This window comes from Felis catus, chromosome A3 (genome assembly GCF_018350175.1).
Source record: "Felis catus isolate Fca126 chromosome A3, F.catus_Fca126_mat1.0, whole genome shotgun sequence".
NCBI classification, from domain to species: domain Eukaryota; kingdom Metazoa; phylum Chordata; class Mammalia; order Carnivora; family Felidae; genus Felis; species Felis catus.
The window spans coordinates 73,659,950-73,678,880 of NC_058370.1; the positions used below are offsets into that span (position 1 = coordinate 73,659,950).

Genomic DNA, 18,931 nt, shown 5'->3' on the forward strand with positions numbered 1-18,931 from the left:
AACAACACTAACACCAAATCCATGGCAACCAGTGTAGAATAAAATATTATTGGACATGAAAAGAAAATATGAGCATAAGAGAAACAGCCAATATAAACAAAGAAATAATGTAAACATTGTATTCATAAGCACTAAAATGAAAATTACAATAGCTATTAAAATATTCCTACGTAGATACAGTAAAAGATGGACATAACAAGTGAATGGAGAGAGACTCCTGGAAGAGAAATATAGAAGAGAGAACCAAATGAAAATCCTAGGATTGAAAATTACATTAAGTGAAAGAAAAACCCACTAGATGGACTTAAAGCAGACTGGGCAATGGAGAAGAAAAGATCAATAAGCTTAAAGAAAGATCAACAGAACTATCCCAACTGAAGCACAGCATGGAAAAAAAAGAAAGGAAGAGTCTCAGTGACCGGCAAGACAATCAAGCAGTTAAAGTATATGTAATTGGAGTCCCTAAAGAAGGCAAAAGTGACTGAAGCAGAGGAAGGGAGGGAGGGAGGAACAAAGGGAAAGATATAAATGGCCTAAAATTTGACAACTGTGATGGAAAATACCAAATCCACGATCCAAAAGGCTCAGTGAACCCTGGGTAGAATAAACCAGAAAGAGATACATTGTAGAGATCAAACTGTTGAAAACTAAAGATATAGAAAATCTTAAAAACAAAGGAAATAGGTAGAGAAACAGCAATAAGAATGACCTCAGCTGCCACTGGAAACAATGGAATACGGAAGATAGTATCTTTATATGATGACACATCTACCAACCTAGAATTACATACAATCATTATTCACTGACTGCTATTTGTCAGATTGTGTACTAAATTGATATTCCCCAGATCAATACTTAGCAGTGGTCATGTGCAGAGCAGCACAACATTCCAGTCATCTAAAACACGTTCCCAGGTAACGTCAAACAAGGCAACCGTATGCCTTCCTGTTTCAGCTCTCATACTACAAATACGTGTGCTTTCTGCAGTTTATTTAGTGTCATACACTAAATTTTTGTGATTTGTTTAAAATGGCCACTCAGAATAGTGCTTAAGTGCTAGCTAGTATTCTTAACCACAAGAAGGCCATGATGTACCTTACAGAGAAAACACGTGTGTTAGATGAGCTTCATTCAGGCATAAGTTATAGTTCTGTTCGCCTTGAGTTTAATGTTGATAAATCAACACTGTATATTAAGTAACATGTCTTTAAATAGAAACACACATGAAACAAAGATATATTCATCAGGTAACAATACTGTGACTAGAGGTTCACAGGAATCTAACCCTGTATTTTCCCTTGAGGCAATGATTCAGGATTTGCTAATTAAGTGTTTTCTTTGACTTTAGAGAACAGAACTACCATGAACAATATGACTGTATTCATCAAAAATATCCTTCAAAAATACAGATGAATAAAGTATTATCAGATAAACAAAAGATGAAAACAAAAACTGAAAGAAATTATCACCAAGAGACCTGTACTACAATCAATGTTAAATGCAGTTCTTCACACTGAAGAAAAATGATACTAGATAGTAACCTGGATCTTCAGGAACAAATGAAGAAAAACAAAATTGGTAAATACCTGAGTAAACACAAAATATTCTCATTCCATAATTTCTTCAAAGAAATGATGAATATCATAAAATGATAAATATATTGTTATTCTCATTTCTTAATTTCTTTAAAGAATAATTGATTTCTGAAGCTCTAATTACTGTATGCAATATATGTGGAAGCAAAATATAGGACAATAAAAGGACAAAGAATGGAAGGAATATAGAAAAGTATAAAAGAACAAAAGCAGAAGAGACAAAGAGAAAATGAACATGTTTAATTTTTAAATGTTTATTTATTTTTTGATAGAGACAGAGCGCAAGCAGGGGAGGGGCAGAGAGAGAGGGAGACACAGAATGCCAAGCAGGCTCCAGGCTCTAAGCTGTTAGCATAGAGCTTGACACAGGGCTGGAACTCACAAACTGCTAGATCATGGCCTGGGCTCAACCAGGTGGCTCAACCAACTGAGTCACCGAAGCGCCCAAGAAAATGAAGATTTAAATGAGCCATATGAATAATTACACTGAATGTAAATGGATCCAATTAGGAGACAGAGGTTTTTAGACTAGATAAAAACCATACTTTGGCCCTTTACAGGACACACTTTAAATATAAAAACATAGGTAATTAAAAGTAAAAGAATGTAAAAGGATATATATATCATCCAAACATATACCCTACAAAATCTGAAGTGCTTAATGTTAATGTTGAGCAAAGCAGATTCTAAGACAGAGTATTACCTTGAGATTACCAGAGATAAAGAGGGGCATCAGTTAATGATAAACAAGTAAACAGACATAACACTAAATAGATACACCAACACTAAAGTGTATGGGAAATATATGAAGCAAAAACTAAAGAAAGACATAGACAAATCTACAAATTTTATTTTAAAATTTTAACATTCAAGTCTCACCTGACAGACTAGTCACACATGCACATACACACACCAATCCAAGAATACAGATGATTTAGACAATACTATCAACGAACTAAACCTAACTGACTTTTACAGAGCACTATAACCAACAACAGAATTCACAACCTTCTCAAGTACACATGGTACATTCACCAATTTAACCATTTCTGGGTCTATAAAACAAGTCTCAGTAAATTTCAAAGGACTGAAATCATGAAGTATATGTTCTCTGACCACATGAATTAAACTGAAATTACAATAAGACAAAAATATCTGGAAAATCCCCAAATGTATGAAAAGTAAACAACACAATTCTAAATAACACAGAAGAAATTAAAGATTTAATTTTAAATTGAATGATAATGGAAATTTGTGGGATATAGCTAAAGTAATGCTCAGAAATTCACAGCTCTAAACACTTTGAGAAAAAAGAGTTATATTCAAACTTTAAAGTTTCCACCTTAAGAAACTAGAGAAAGAAAACCAAGTTAAACCCAAATAAGTAGAAGAAATAATAAAAATAAGAGCAGAATCCTGTGATACAGAAAACAACCAAAAAGAGAAAAATCGGTGAAACTAAAAGCTGGTTCCTTGAAAAGATGAAGATAATTGACAACCCCTAAAATGATCAAGAAAAAGAAAAGAAAAGCAAGTACTAAAAATAAAAGAATTATCACTAACGATCATAAAACCATAAACGATTATGAACAAGTTTATGCCAACAAATAAGACAAATGGGTGGGCAAATTCCTTGATGTCCACTCATCAAGGAAAGAACAAATTCCTTGAAGGGCGTACACTTCCAAAAGTGACACAAGCAGAAATAGAAAATCTGAATATCCCTATATCACTTAAATAGAGTATATTTACAATTTAAAACCTTCTCCATAAAGAAAACTCTAAGCCCAAATGGCTTCACTGCTAAACTGCTAAACTCTGTAAATATCTAAAGATGTTTATACAAATTCTTTCAATGTATAAAGAGCAAACACTTCCCAAAACATCTTCTATAATTATGCATTAGTACCAAAACTAAACAAGGATATTACAAGAAAATTAATTTACAAAAATTATTCGTATAAAACCTCTAAACAAAATTACAAAACACTGCTGAGAAATTATAAAGATCTTAACGGAGAGAAAGAGACATCATGTCCATGGATTGAAAGATTTAATGTTAAGTGTTAGGAAAGAGTACTCTATGCTTCCTGTGTTTTTGCACATTTTATAAGCAGAAGGATTGGGTACTGAACACCTTTGCTCCTGACTATCTTTTCAAAGATGTTTATATACGGAACAATCCTGGAGACAGAGATATGTGTCTTCCTTTTGAGCACCAGGCATACTTATTACATCGTACAATTCAGTTTCCCTAAGTTCCTTTCCTTATTCAGCCCATGGCAAGAATAAGTGTCACTTGGCACTCTCCAGTGTTGCTCTACAGGAAATGGGGAATAGGGAACGTGCACAAGAAAATGCTGATATTCCAGCTATTTACATTGCTGAGTAATAAAGTCTTCTATCTCTGACCCAGGTATCTGTGTCTTCTGCCAGCATTCAAGAAACTACGGCAGACTATCCTGTTAGCTTGTTATAATGCTCCAAACCCTCAAATGTCAACTTCCCCCATATTGCTCTTTAGACTCAAAGCAATACCAATCAAATTCCAAGCAGACATTTTGTAGACATGATCAAGCTGATTCTAAAATGTATATGCACATACAATAGGCATAGAAAGGGCAAAACTATTTTGAAAATAAAAAGTAACACTTGGAGTAGGCACACTACTTGATTCTAAGACTACTTAAAGCTTGTAAAACTATACCGATCAAAACAGTCTAATACTGGCAAAAGGATAGGAAAAAATAAATCAACAGAACAAAACAGATGTATGTCTGGTCACTGATTTTCAACAAAGGTGCCAAAGCAATGAGAAAAGATAAATTCTTTCCAAAAGATAATCTGCCGGGGTAACTGGATATCTTTATGGAAAAATGAATGTGGATCTGTAACACTTCCACGGACAAACATTAATTCAAAATGTGTATTAGATTTAAACATAAAAGCTATTTGGGGCACTTGGGTAGCTCAGCTGGTTAAGCGTCTGACTTCCCCTCAGGTCATGATCTTACAGTTCATCGGTTCTACACTGATGGCTCCAACCCTGCTTGGGATTTTGTCTCTCCTTCTCTCTGCCCCTCCCCTGCTTGTGCTTGTGTGCGCGCGCGCTCTCTCCCCAAATAAACTTAAAAAAAAAATTTTTTTTTAATAAACATAAAAGCTAAAAGAAAGCTTCTAGAAAAAAACAGAATATTCACAACCTTGAAGTAGGCAAAGATGTTTTGGACAGCACACAGAAAGCACTAACCAGATAAAAACAGAGAGGGAGGCAGGCAAAACATAAGAGACTCTTAAATATAGAGAACAAACTGAGGGTTGTTGGAGGAGTGTTGCGTGGGAGGGATGGGCTAAATGGGTGATGGGCATTAAGGAAGGCACTTGTTGGTATGAGCATTGGGTGTTATATGTAAGTGATGAATCACTAAATTTTACTCCTGAAACTAATATTATTCTATATGTTAACTAACTTGAATTTAAGTAAAATCTTGGAAGGGAAAAAAAATGTATCTGTAATCTGCCAAAAAAAAAAAAAAAAAAAGCACTAACCATAAAAGAAAAAAACTGATAAATTAAAAGACTTCTTCAAAATTAGAAAATTACACTCACCAAAAGAAACTATCAATAAAAATAACAGGAAGCCATAAATAAAATTAACAAGCAAGCTACAGATTAGGAGAATATATTCATAATGCATATATCTGACAAAAGACTTATCTAGAGTATATAAAGAACTCCCTACAATAAATCAGAAAAAGACATTACAACGCTATGTAACAGCAAGCAAAAGACACATCACAAAAGAAAATATACAGGTAGCCAACAAACATGTAAAAGTCCTCTCATTCATTAGTGATTTGGGAGATCTAAATTACCACAATGAGAAATCATTACATATCCACTAAAATGGCTAAAGTTAAAAAGACTGATATCAAATGTTGTTGAGAATGTGAAGCCACCAGAACTCTCATATATTGCTGATGGAAGTGGAACCACTTTGGAGAACTGTTTGGCAATTTCTTATAAATATATACTTAGCCCATAAGTTAGCTGGTTACTCAGTTGGTTACTCAATTCTACTCTCTTTACCCAAGAGAAATGACAACATATGTTCACAGAAAGGCCTGTATAAGAATGTTCATGGCATTCTTTTGTTCATAATAGCCAGAAGCTATAAATAATCCATATGTCCATCAACAAGTGAATGAAAAATTAAACTGTGGTATACTCTTATCATGGAATACTACTTAGTGGTAAAAAGGAAATTACTGAGACCTGCAACACCAATGGTAAATCTTAAACACATACTTAATGCAAGTAATCATAGGAGAGTACATGCTGTATGATTCCATTCACATGATGCATTTTGCCTGTTACATAGCATCATGTGAATAGGAACAAACAGGCAAAATTAATCTGTGGTGAAAGAAATCAGAACAGTGTTGTTGGGATTGGGGAGTTGGAAGAAGGACAGAACAAGAATTCAACTGAACTGACTACTAAGGGCCCAAGGGATCTTTTGGGGATGATATAAATGTTCTACATCTTGACAGCAGTGAGTCAATGAGTGGACGCACTTGTCAGAACACAAAACTGTTAAAACTTAAGATCTATGCATTTTATTGCATGTAAATTATATCTTAATAAAAAACACAAAGGGGTGCCTGGGTGGCTCAGTTAGCTAGGCCTCTGACTCTTGATTTCTGCTCAGGTCATGATCTCCTGGTTTGTGGGACCAAACCATGTGTCAGGCTCTGTGCTGACACTGTGGAGCCTACTTCAGATTCTCTCTCCCTCCTCTGCCCCTCTCCCACTTACACATGCATGTTCTCTCTCAAAATAAATAAATAAGCATTTAAAAATAAAAAAATAAAATAACATTAAAATGAAAAAAAGTATATGAGCATTCTTCAACAAATAAATTTTGGAGAGACAGTGCACACAAACAAGGGACAGTCAATAAGACTTATAAAACAAATCAATCCATTTTATTATTTTTTTAATGTTTATTTTTGAGAGAGAGAGAGAGCGCGCGCGCACGCACGCATAAGCAGGGGAGGGGCAGAGAGAGAGACACACAGAATCTGAAGGAGACTCCAGGCTCTGAGCTGTCAGCACATGGGGCTTGAACTCATGAGCCATGAAATCATGACCTGAGCCAAAGTCAGAAACTTAATCGACTGAGCCACCTAGGTGCCTGAAATCAAACCATTTTAATATGTAGACCTTCTTCAGATTCTGATTTTTTTTAAGTTTATTTATTTATTTTGAGGGACAGAGAGAGCAAGCAAGCACAAGCAAGGCAGAGAGAGAGTATCCCAAGCAGGCTCCCTGCTGCCAGTGAAGAGCCCAATGTGAAGTTTGAACCCATGAAACCATGAACCTATGAGAGATTATGCATGACCTGAGCTGAAATCAAGAGTCAGAGGCTTAAGCAGCTGAGCCACCCAGGTGCCCTTGGATTCTGATTTCTTAAAACACCGTGAAACAAACAAACAAACAAACAAACAAACAAACAAACAAACAAAAAGACCATTTATGACATATAAACACTAGCTGGATATTTGAGGACATTAATTTTTGTTAAATATGTTGGGGAAACATTTGATTAGTGTTGCGGTTATGTTTTGCAAAGTAGTTACAGTTTGCAAAATACATAATGAAATATTTATGAGGGTGTGGGATTGGTAGGATTGACCATGGGTCGATGGCTACTGGGGCTCAGTGACAGCTAATCAAGTTTCTTTCATTATTCTGTCTCTATGTTTGGAATTTTCCATACGAGAAGTATAATTTTTAAAATCCCTTCAAAAAAGAGATATGGCAATGTAAGCACACTAAAATTCTATATACTGAAGCAATTTTAATTAGTTTTATCCACAACTCTTACAGCAATTAAAATATGTATATTTGATTCTATCAATGCTAACTATCTATAGCTCATGCTGAACATGTTTCACTAACAAAATTTTAGTAAGGTCAAAAGAAAGCTTGGTGGGATAAGAATGAGTAAATGAGAAAGTATGCTGGTAAAAGGTAGTTTTTCAGTCCTTGTTCAAAGTGATATCTTAAAGCCCAAATCCTTATAGCATATCTGTATTATGTAGTGTAGAACGGCCTATAAAACATTACATAATGAAATATATGATGTCCTAAGTTCTGATTTTCATAATTCACCTTATATAAGCAAAAGTACCTAAGTTTTCATCAAATTGTTTTGTATAAAAATTAAAATACCAGAATATCAGAACTTGATAGAATAGTAAACCTTTCTATAATTTAAAAATGATGATTAGTTGAGACTGAGAAGTTTAATTTTTTTTATTTTAATGTTTATTTATTCCTTAGAGAGAAAGAGGCAGAGCATGAGTTGGGGAGGGGCAGAAAGTGAGGGAGACAGACTCTGAAGCAGGCTCCAGGCTCCACGTTGTCAGCACAGAGCCCGACGTGGGGCTCAAACTCACAAACTGTGAGATCATGACCTGAGCCGAAGCCAGAGGCTCAACCGACTGAGCCACCCAGGTGCCGCGAGACTGAGAAGTTTTAAAGGCATGGTTTAAGCATGTTTAACAACTTTCTTAGAACAAAGAAAAAGAAAATTTTTCAAAAGGAAATTCCCTTCTTTTCTGAGATCAAAGACACCAGTAACTTAAAAAAATGTTTTTAATGCTTTAGGTTGCTTTACCTAGCACTGTCAAAACACTAATATAAGTAAATTTAATAATGGCACCTTCCAACTACTCAAGTTTACCAGTCAATCTGTAAAACTGAAGAAAAAATATGCAGACTGACCTAGAACTCAATTAAGGTTTTTTCTCTTTTCACAAAAGCTGTTGACAAGTAGGTAAGTTTATGACTATCCCTATAGTACAATCACAAGGCTCCTCCAGTTTTAAGACAGCAGAAAATTCTTTACAACTAGGAACTTGTGTTTTTCCCTTAATCTGCTACCTATGCCTCTCTTAAGTACAACCTCTACTCATCTTTTTGTCCCCATATTTAGCCCTAAGCATTGCTTAAAAAAAAAAAAAAAAAAAAGGAAAAGGAAAAGGAGTAGGCTAATTTTTTAACTAACGTTGAACTTCAAGGGAATACTAACATAACCAAACAACCGCTAAATTTGTTTGAATAACAAAACTTTATAAGCCCTCTTCACCTATGGTAACAATTCCATCAATGGGAAGAACAAACTATTAAAGAAATCATGTTTTTCCTTAAAACTAGAGGACCACTTAAGGCCCTCTCTAAATTTAAGAATTTAGAGACTGCTAAAACAATAGTCCAATATTTAGTAGCCATAGCTCTATACTACGAGAGTATAGAAAATGTTTCTCCCCTTCTCAAAACAAGGTTTTTTTTGTTTTTTGTTTTTTTTTTTAGAAATAAAAAAGCAAGATTTCTTTCTTTACCTGTCTATCTATAATTAACTGAAAAGAGGGGTCCAAATATCTATATAACCCAGCATATCAAGTATCTTATACTAAGCAGGCTAGAGTATTTAATAATTACTTTTTAAAGCCTGTATTTCACATAATTACAAACTAATTTTTAAAAATACAGGTTAAAAAAAATACAGGTTAATAAAAACTGTGTTTGTAGAAAAATACATAATACTGGTCCAAAAAAATATCAATTTTCCCCTAAATTAATGATTAAATGTAATGTAGCCCCACTGTAATTTCAACAGAGGGAGAGGGAATTAAATAAACAAATTTTAAAGATCAGGTAAAAAGCAGATAGCCAGAAGAAATAATTCTGGAAAAGCCCTATCAGCTATCATTTCATTGGAAAGTTATAGCAATTAAAACAGTCTGATACCTATACATGAAAAGACAAAGAAATGGAAAAGAGGAAATATTTCACCGATAATACAAGTATATGACAAAAGTGGCATATCTAAATAGTAAAGATGGATGATTCAACAAATGGTGTTGGGACAAATGAGATATCATATTGAAAAATAAAATTATATCACTACTTCACTTTCTACAACAAAATAAGCTACAGATAATGAAAGGATCAAATATTAAAATTAAATCATAAAAATCATGGAAGGACTAAGAAAAAACATGGGAGAAATTTTTACAATCTTAGAGAAGGCCTTTCTAAGAATTACATTAAACTCAATGACTCGTATGATTCAAAGGCATAAAAGAAAATGATACTTAAATGTGATTACTTAAAATTTCTGCAAAAAATATACTGAAGGTCAAAATACAAACAACAAATCATGAAAAAAAGTTTTCAGGACACAACAAAATGCTAATTTCCTTACAATACATCAAGTGTTCCTACATCTGTAAGAACAAAAACCCAAAAGAATAAGCAAAAGCTGTGATCAGAAAAAAGTTACTGGCACCTATGCCAAAAAATACTCTGAAATGTAAATTAAAAAAAAGAAAATTTGCTAAACCATTCACTAGATTACCAATACACTGTGTTTACAAAGGCATAAGGAAAAAGGTACTTTAAACACATTATTGGTGGAAATAGAGGTTGCAGTAACTTTGCAATACAATTCAGCATTACTTATCAACATTTTATTTTTTTTTTTTTAATTTTTTTTTCAACGTTTATTTATTTTTGGGACAGAGAGAGACAGAGCATGAACGGGGGAGGGGCAGAGAGAGAGAGGGAGACACAGAATCAGAAACAGGCTCCAGGCTCTGAGCCATCAGCCCAGAGCCCGACGCGGGGCTCGAACTCCCGAACCACGAGATCGTGACCTGGCTGAAGTCGGACGCTCAACCGACTGCGCCACCCAGGCGCCCCACTTATCAACATTTTAAATGCACATACCCTTTGAACCAGTAATTCTACTTGCATGAATTTATCCCACAATATATATATAACAGCATGTATTCCCAAAGAAATATATATAAGTGCATAGCAACATTATCTGTAACAAAGTTGAGAAACAACCTAATTAACTATCTGTAAGAGACTGACTGAATAAAATATGGAACATCCATATACCTTGTATATGTAAATAAATGCTTTCATTCATATGATTTTTATTGAGAATATATTGTACTTCTAGGACTATACATCCATAATATCAGTTTACATCCATAATATCAGATCCATTCAACAAATCTCTGAGTGCCAACACCACATCTAATGCACTGTGATCAACAGTAAAGATATGTCACATAGTCTTTTTCCTCAAGAGAAAAATGTTCAGGGGCACCTGGGTGGCTCAGTCAGTTAAGCGTCCGACTTTGGCTGAAGTCATGATCTCACAGTTCCTGAGTTCAAGCCCCGGTATCTGGCTCTCTGCAGTCAGCACAGAGCCTGCTTGGAATCCTCTGTCTCCTTTTCCCTATGCCCCTCCCGTGCTCACTCTCTCTCAATCTCTCTCTCAAAACTAAACAAACATTAAAAAAAAATATTTTAAAAAAAGTTATATAGCCCCTTTCCTCAAGGAGCATATAGTCTGGCAAAGAACAGAAATAAGTAAACATACTACTACCATATACAGTATGATACATATATAGAATGTTATTAGAATACTTAAAAATAATCACCATTTAAAGGTGTCTGGGTGACTCAGTTAAGCCTTGGACTCTTGATTCAGCTCAGGTCATCATCTCACAGTTGGTAAGACTGAGCCCCACACAGGACTCTGCACTAACAGCACAGAGCCTTCCTGGGATTCTCTCTCCCTCTCTCTTCATTCAGCTCAGGTCATGATCTCACAGTTGGTTAAGACTGAGCCCCACACAGGACTCTGCACTGACAGCACAGAGCCTTCTTGGGATTCTCTCTCCCTCTCGCTCTGCCTCTCTTCAGCTCACATGCGCAAGGGTGCACTCTCTCTCTCTCAAAATAAATAAATAAATTTTAGATCTACTTCTAAAAAAATAATAATAATCACCATTCCAAAAAACAAAAAAACCAACCACTTAAATGTAAAATTATTAAGTCCTCCTTTAGAGTTTAAAAGAATGATGAAGCCATCAGTGTGAGAAGACCTCAGCATCAGTAAAGCTGCGTCCCACCATTTTGCATGCCTATGTCCTATACTAGCTAACCACAAAAGTCACATTTACCCATATAAACACTGATGAATTATGGTCTGCCCTTACAGTTCTCATTACTGGTGCTGCCACACCCAGAGGGACATTCTAGGGTCTATATTTAGAAAAGGAACAAAAAGTATCAAAGAATATAGTATAAGAGTGATGTGTCTACAACACTGACTTCTACTTAATTAGAAGTTTCAGTAAAGGATCAAGAAATATCATCCACTTGGTACCTTTTCCTGGGCTAGCAAAGTACCTTTAAAATGTGCCATTTAATTTGGGGCCTTGTATCAGCAGTGTTTCAAATAAACTGCTTTTAGGGAGATTATGAAATAACTACATATAAAACAGAGCCAATTATTAGACAATAGATAATATACTTGCTCCTTTTTAGAAATATTTCATATAAGATAGCAAATCTTCTAAGTTTACAGGGATATAGTGCTAAAATAGCATGTTTTTAAATACTACTACTCATACTGAGGTTATTTATCAAAGGTACAAAATATATTCATCATTTCATTTATTTTTTTTTTAATTTTTTTTTCAACGTTTATTTATTTTTGGGACAGAGAGAGACAGAGCATGAAGGGGGGAGGGGCACAGAGAGAGGGAGACACAGAATCAGAAACAGGCTCCAGGCTCTGAGCCATCAGCCCAGAGCCTGACGCGGGGCTCGAACTCACGGACCGCGAGATCGTGACCTGGCTGAAGTCGGACGCTTAACCGACTGCGCCACCCAGGCGCCCCTCATCATTTCATTTGAAAATGGTTTGAGGGAGTCTGCCAGTTACTAAAAACGATTTGACATTTGACGTGGAGCTTCCTATGAGCCAACCTAAAACGTAACTTAACTTATCCATAAGGAGCATACCACCGTTACCAACTTTTATTCCTAGTCCAAAATTAGAAATGGCTTAACAAGAGTAACTATTCCAAATCTGTAAATTCATCAGTTCTTTACCTTGATTCCAATTTCAAAGTAGGATGGGGAATGGATAGGGCATGAGAGTTCCTTCTTTAGAGGCACCTGCTTCCTAGAAATGAGTATCACTGTTCAATTAGCCTTTGTATTAAGAACTAGTACTTAAGATTTAAACTATACATCACTCAAAATCTTTTAGCATTTCTACTATGTGCTCCCATGCCAATACACATGATCATATAATAAATGACTTCATAAAAGACTAGTAATTTTTAGTCCCAAGCCATAAACTATACTTACGAGCAATATTCAATTCTATACAAATGTCCATTGCAATTAACAAATTTGGACAGTCTCTGAAATTGATTTAGTAAGCCCCAACACTTTCTTTGTATTTACATCCCCTGCCTCCAAGCTCTATCAATTCTTCTTTCATAAAACCTTTTTTTAACCTAACTATAAAAATTGAGATTTGCAGCCAAAAAAATCCTACTTCTTAGAGTTTCTTATATTCTTCCCTTCTATTCCATTTTCACTGACTGAAGGTAGTAGTAAACTAGTTCAGGCTCTACTCACCTCTTTCAAAACACCTGCAAAAGCATTCTAAATAGTTCTGTTTTTCTTTCCAACCTAACTTGAGTTCTGTCGTTAATTCACTTTTCTAACACCGCTTTAACAATGGCATGCCTCAGTTCAATAATCTCCAATGGCCTCACAATGCGTAAAGCAGTAATTCAGGACAAAAGAGAAAAATAATGAAAGAACTTTTACATTTTGGAAACAATAACAAAAACATTTTTTGTTTCATAATATAAATTACCAAAACCAAGAGCAACTGTGGATGGCAGAGCATGGATAAAAACAGGATAATAAAACCCCAATACCTTAATTTAGTATCCAATACCCCTCAGAATCCAGATCTACCGCGAGTTTTCAATCTTAATTAACACTGGTTTAGAACATGCCCAAAGGCCAGTGCAATGTCATTGTTAATGATGTTTACATTTCTCTCAATGCAATTTTTATGCAGCATTTCCCTGGAGTACCTTCAAAGCCCATTAACCAAGCACCTTTTCAACTTGAAGCCAAATGTTTCTCCATGGAAAATGGTCAAGTGAGAGGCTTCCATCTCATTTCATTACTGTACAATGGGGATGTTCCAAGGACAGTAAACAACAAAATTCAAAATTATTCAAAAATAATGTAAACAATGTTAAATGCACAAGTGTCAGGAGTCTGCCTAACTCAGTAAATATAACCCTCTTCCCATAGGGCTGGTCTGTTTTGAACCATGCTCTGCACATCTCTCACCTTGTCTTTATTCACATCAGTCCTCTTGGTTCCTCTAAATCTTCAAACTGTATTTTTGTTTCAAATCACAATATAATTATTAAAGAGTATATTTCTAAAATAATTAAAAAAAAAAAAACTTTTTACAATGGCCTATTAGAGACCCCAAATGAGCTAAGTGTAGCCCACCTCCCCACCCTCACGTTACACCACTCTCTCTCCAGCTTTTTTCATTAGTCTTACTAGACTTTCAAACACCCAAAGCTAATTCCTGCCTCAAGGCTTTTGCCTCCTAGAGGGTTGCTTGGAAATGTTTATCTGCAGCTTAAAATCTCACCTCCTCAGAAAGGTCTTTCTCAGTGCCACACTACTTAAAAGGCACTCCCTCCCCCCCCACACCTCAGTAATTTTCCATGCCATCATCCAATTTATTTTCCTCGTAACACTTACCACTATTCTGAGTTTCTTATTTATGTGCTTATTATCTATACTCCCTGCATAGGGAGCATATGTGTCTTGTTCATTGCTATACCCTCATAGCCCAGAACAGAACCTGTCTCAGTTGAATGAATGAATAAACTGTTAAGAACCTGAGACTCACTAAATGGTTTAACTATCCATGACTATAATCGTGATGTTCAGCGGTTCACTAAGGCAACTAAAGTTTCTAAACAGGTATCATAAATACAGAATTAGGGAACCATATAAAGGTAAGAGTCCCTGAGTAGGCAATATCCTTTCTCCTTTGTCTTCCAAACTTAGTATTCCAAAAGTCAAAATTCCGCGAATGCTGTCACCTCCTGAATCCCGAATGTTCAAAGATCAGAACCCTACTCCTGTTTCCATATTGGAATACAAGATGACAAATTAGTATGCTTTTGTTAATCCTTAAACTGCCCATTTGCAAATTTACTACTTTATATTATTCTACCTCACTTTAGTTCTCTTAAATGTGTTTTTGACTCAGGAAAAGAAAAAATCGTGTTACTCCTCATCTTCTAATATCTTTAGTGTAATGATTATTGTTTTGATTAATGCTTTGGGGTGTGTCATCAAAATGTTATTCAGAAACATCACAAATGGCTTATTTTACTGCTGTGGAGAAACGAACTGAAAAATATATGTATTTTCTGTGTGATCTCAGATTGATTTTCTTCTTCTAGAAAACGAACTATTTCTAAAATCCGATAAAGCTATGAAGATTTCTCAGCAGGCAGTTAAACTACTTGATTCTTGCCCTTTTATGCATTAAGAAAGATCCTACTGCTGGTGGGACACTTTGTCCCCAAAGTAACAAGCTACATGTTAATAAACTAGTAACTTGTCTAATAAGATTTAACATCTCTAACAAACTTGATTTTTTTTCTCTTCCAAAATAAACAATTTCCCAAAATGAAAAGGGTAGTAAAACAATGTTCCTTTAAAAAAAAATACAATCAGGTACTAAAGTGAATGAAAAGATTTGGAAACCATTTATAAACTATGCAGATTTGTCTCTGTCGACCTAAAACATAGAACTTCTAAGAAATAGTATTTCTAACCACTACAAGAAAACATCTGTCTCAAAACATTGTATTAAAGGCTCCTGACAAATCTGCCACAAATTCAATTGGCCTATTCGCGGCAAAAAATCCACAGGTTTCCTCTTCTTTAAGAACGTCAACCATTTTGCCTTTTTCCTCTACGGATTCATTATAATGCATCAAGAGCCTAAACCACAGCAACAGCAATCCGTCTCATTCTGCAGCTAAGACCCTGGCAGAACTGCTCCCCTCGGGCCACAAATGCCCAGATCCCACTTCCCAGGCTCGGTTTAGCTAGGGAGTCGCCACATCACAACCCGGATAAACTGGGCGGTGCCAGGACTTTGCCAGAACTCTGGCCTTCCCAATTCTCCACGCGCCACACCACTGGAGGCGCTCTCCCGTCACTGCAGTTGGGTCAGTGTGGATGTTTTCCACTGGGCCAGCTCCCCACCAGCGCCAAGAATCGAGAGGGAGGGGGATGAGGTGCTAGGGGGCCACCCAAGCCAGGGAGGTGAGGAGGGGGTCCAGGGCTCAACGCTGGCAAACAGACTAGCAGCGAAACTGCGCCTTTTCCCTAGGAATGACCCAGCCTGGGAGACAAAAGATTAAGGGCGCCAAGGCCTTTCCATCCTCACCCGGGAACCTAGCCAGCCCAACGCACAACCCTAGTTCCTCGATACAAACCCAGCTCCTATTAGGGGTGGATGCCTAACTTCCGGGACGCAGAGGGATAGGGACTATGGGGAAGAAGCCGGGAGCCGACGGGGTGCACGTGTTCCCCGATACCGAGACAGACAATAAAGAACAAGCCCGGGTTTCCTCGGCCGCCCCACCCTGCTCCTGGCGGCTCCCACCAGCGGGGGCGCCTTCGCCCCAAGGTCCACGGACAAAGCCCCTCGGGGCCGGAGAGGAGGGCTCCGCCCGAGGCATCTGGGGGTGCACACAAAGGACAGAGGGCGCGAGGGACTGCGCGAGGAGTAAGGGCACGGCACTCACCCACTGAGCCTGAGGAGCCCCTGCGCTTGGGTGCGGCCGGGGTGGAGGGGGGCGCGGCGGGGGCCGGGGCGGGTGGGGTCCACACGGGCTCGGCCTGGGGGCTCACGCTGGCCGGGGGAGGAGGAGGAGGACGGGCCGGAGGCTCATCGTCCTCGGGGAGCTTGGAGGGCGAGGCTGCGGCAGCGGAGGGCAGGGATGGCGCGGGCACCGAGGGCGACACAGGGCTCGGGTCCCAAGACGGCGGCCGCTCCGGGGCTGCGGGGGGCGCGGCCGGCAGTGGCCCCCGGGGCGCCGGAGGCACGAAGTCACTGCCGAAGTCCAGCAGGGGCGCGCCAGCGGCGGGGGCGGTGGGCACTGGGGCTGCCGACAGCCCAGCGGCGGGCTTCCTCTCCAGCACCTCCAGCTCCTCTAAGTCCTCGTCCTCGTCCTCCTCGTCTTCCTCCTCGTCTTCCTCCTCGTCCTCGGGCTCCCTCACGAACTGGTACTTGAACGGGGGCTGAGGCCGGGGTGGGCTGTCCGACGACGAGGAGACCAGAGGCGACTGGTCCATGTCTTCCATGGCTTGCGGGTCGGAGATGATGCTGCAGCTGCTGGCTCCACGGGACGCTTCTCTTCAGAGCCGCGGGCGGTTGTGGGGGTTGGGGAGGACTGAGAGGGGCAGGGCCGAACAAGCCCAGGGACCTGCAGTGGCGACAGCTCCCGGAACAATGAGACTGCTCCTCCTGCCTCCGCGCCCGTGATGCGCCACCCGCCCAGTCCCCAGTTGCCGCCACCGCCCAGACGAGCGAAGGAGACAGGCCAGCAGATTCTCCGCCCAGTTTGGCGTGACTTACCCTCCCTGGCGGGGAGAGGCAGGGTCTGGCGCGGGAGGGAGAGAGCCAATCGGCTACGGGATGGAGACGATGGGCAACCAGCTGGCCCAATGGAAAGAGAAAGAGAGAAAAGTGGGTGGGGCTTTTTGCACTTCCTCTCTCCTACCGGCTGGGGTGGTTTCGATGGGTGGGGCTTGGAGCTGGGAGACCCACCCTTCACCTTGGGTACTTGCGGGTTGGGCCGGGGTCTCTACTTGTCTTGGAGCTGGAGGTCTGCCTGCGGCCCTAGGGCTCCATAAGCGTGCGGTAGGGCTGGCGGTCTGCCCTGAAGGGTCCGAGAGGTTCTTGGCTCCGCACCCCCGGAAGGGCGTTATCCTGGGGGACTGGGGGTGGTAACTTTCCTCCCAGGAAAGGAAAATCCCAGGGTTGAGAAATGTACTGTGAAGTAGGCCCTAAAGATTTATGTATACACTAAGAATTAAAAATTTTTGAAATAAAAAGATTACATTTTTTCAAACTTAAATTACCAGACCAACTCATCACTACTACCTGCAACCTCCTTAAAAGAAAAGAAATTTTTTTGACAGCTTTAAGGTTGTTCTCTAGTCACACTGCAGGCCCTGGATGAAGTAGGCAAAACAGAGTTGGGCTTGGACAGTCTGGAGGACTAAAATCATTTCAAACTCGTCTCATCTCCTTCCAGGACGGTTTTGGGATCTGCCTGCTGCTGGACTCACATGGTAGAAAGATGAGTCACCCAAAGAGAGAGAGAGAAGAAAGTGGAAACAAAACGATGCCTTGGAAGGCAAATTTGATTCACATTACATTTCAGTCACCTTAGGCTCATGAGTCAACATTTCAGATGATTCAGGCCTTCTGGGAGTCAGGAAGCCCGTATTGGTTTGTTTGATATGCTGGAATGAGCCTGATCCCCATTCTACTTTTTCCAAAATGGGAGAGGGAGTTTAAAGGAAAGTGGTCACAGAACATACAAGTATCAGCATGCAAAGGGGTTAGAGTCCCTTTTATGGTTCTGGTATATCTTACAGAAATATTCACTGCATTCCTACTGTGGAGGCCCTGGAGACAGGATGACCTGCTTGCAGATTGCTCACAGTCTAGGCCTGCCCTGTCCAATATCTTAGTCACTGGCCACTTGTGGCTAATGAGCACTTGAAGTATGACTACATGAAATGAGATGTGCCATAAGTTTAAAATGCACAGTAGATTTTGAGTATCAGTATAAAAAAAATTAAAACATCTCAATTTCTGTATGGTTACATTTTGTAATTGATGCTGTTGATGTTGATGTGTTGGAAGAAGTATATTAAATTGTTTTCACTTTTTTTTCTTTTTAAATGTAGCTTCTAAAATATTTTAAATATATGTATGATCACGTATTTCTTTTGGGCAGTGCTAGTCTAAATAATTAAGAAATTCTGATTGCCATGGGGAATCATTAGGGTTATTTAAGTAAATTCTTAGCTCAAACTAATTAATATTACTCCAGGCTTAATTTAGGTATTAAAAAGGAAAGGCAGTGGTTAGGGAAGAAGGAAGGAGAAATGAATAGGTGGAACACAGATTTTTAGGGCAACAGAATTATACTGTATGATACTGTAATGGTGGACACATGACATTATACTTTTGGCAAAACCCATTGACTGTCCATCACAAAGAGTGAACCCTACTGTAATGGAGGTTAGTTAATAATATATCAATACTGGTTCATCACTTGTACCATACCAAGATGTTAGTAATA

The 18,931-nt window shown here is 38.6% G+C and overlaps 1 protein-coding gene across 3 annotated transcripts in view; it reads right to left on the bottom strand.

Moving 5' to 3' along the window:
• Window positions 1–17,176, bottom strand: part of RTN4 (reticulon 4) — a 73,103-nt gene extending 55,927 nt beyond the window's left edge. The window contains exon 1 of one of the 3 annotated variants that reach the window (XM_019827207.3): window positions 16,358–17,176. In XM_019827207.3, the coding sequence (XP_019682766.3) occupies window positions 16,358–16,916 (559 nt within the window). In that variant the 5' untranslated portion in view covers window positions 16,917–17,176. The remainder of the gene's footprint in view (window positions 1–16,357) is intronic. The other 2 variants (XM_019827208.3, XM_019827209.3) reach the window with 2 other exon arrangements.
• Window positions 17,177–18,931: the final 1,755 nt, after the last annotated feature.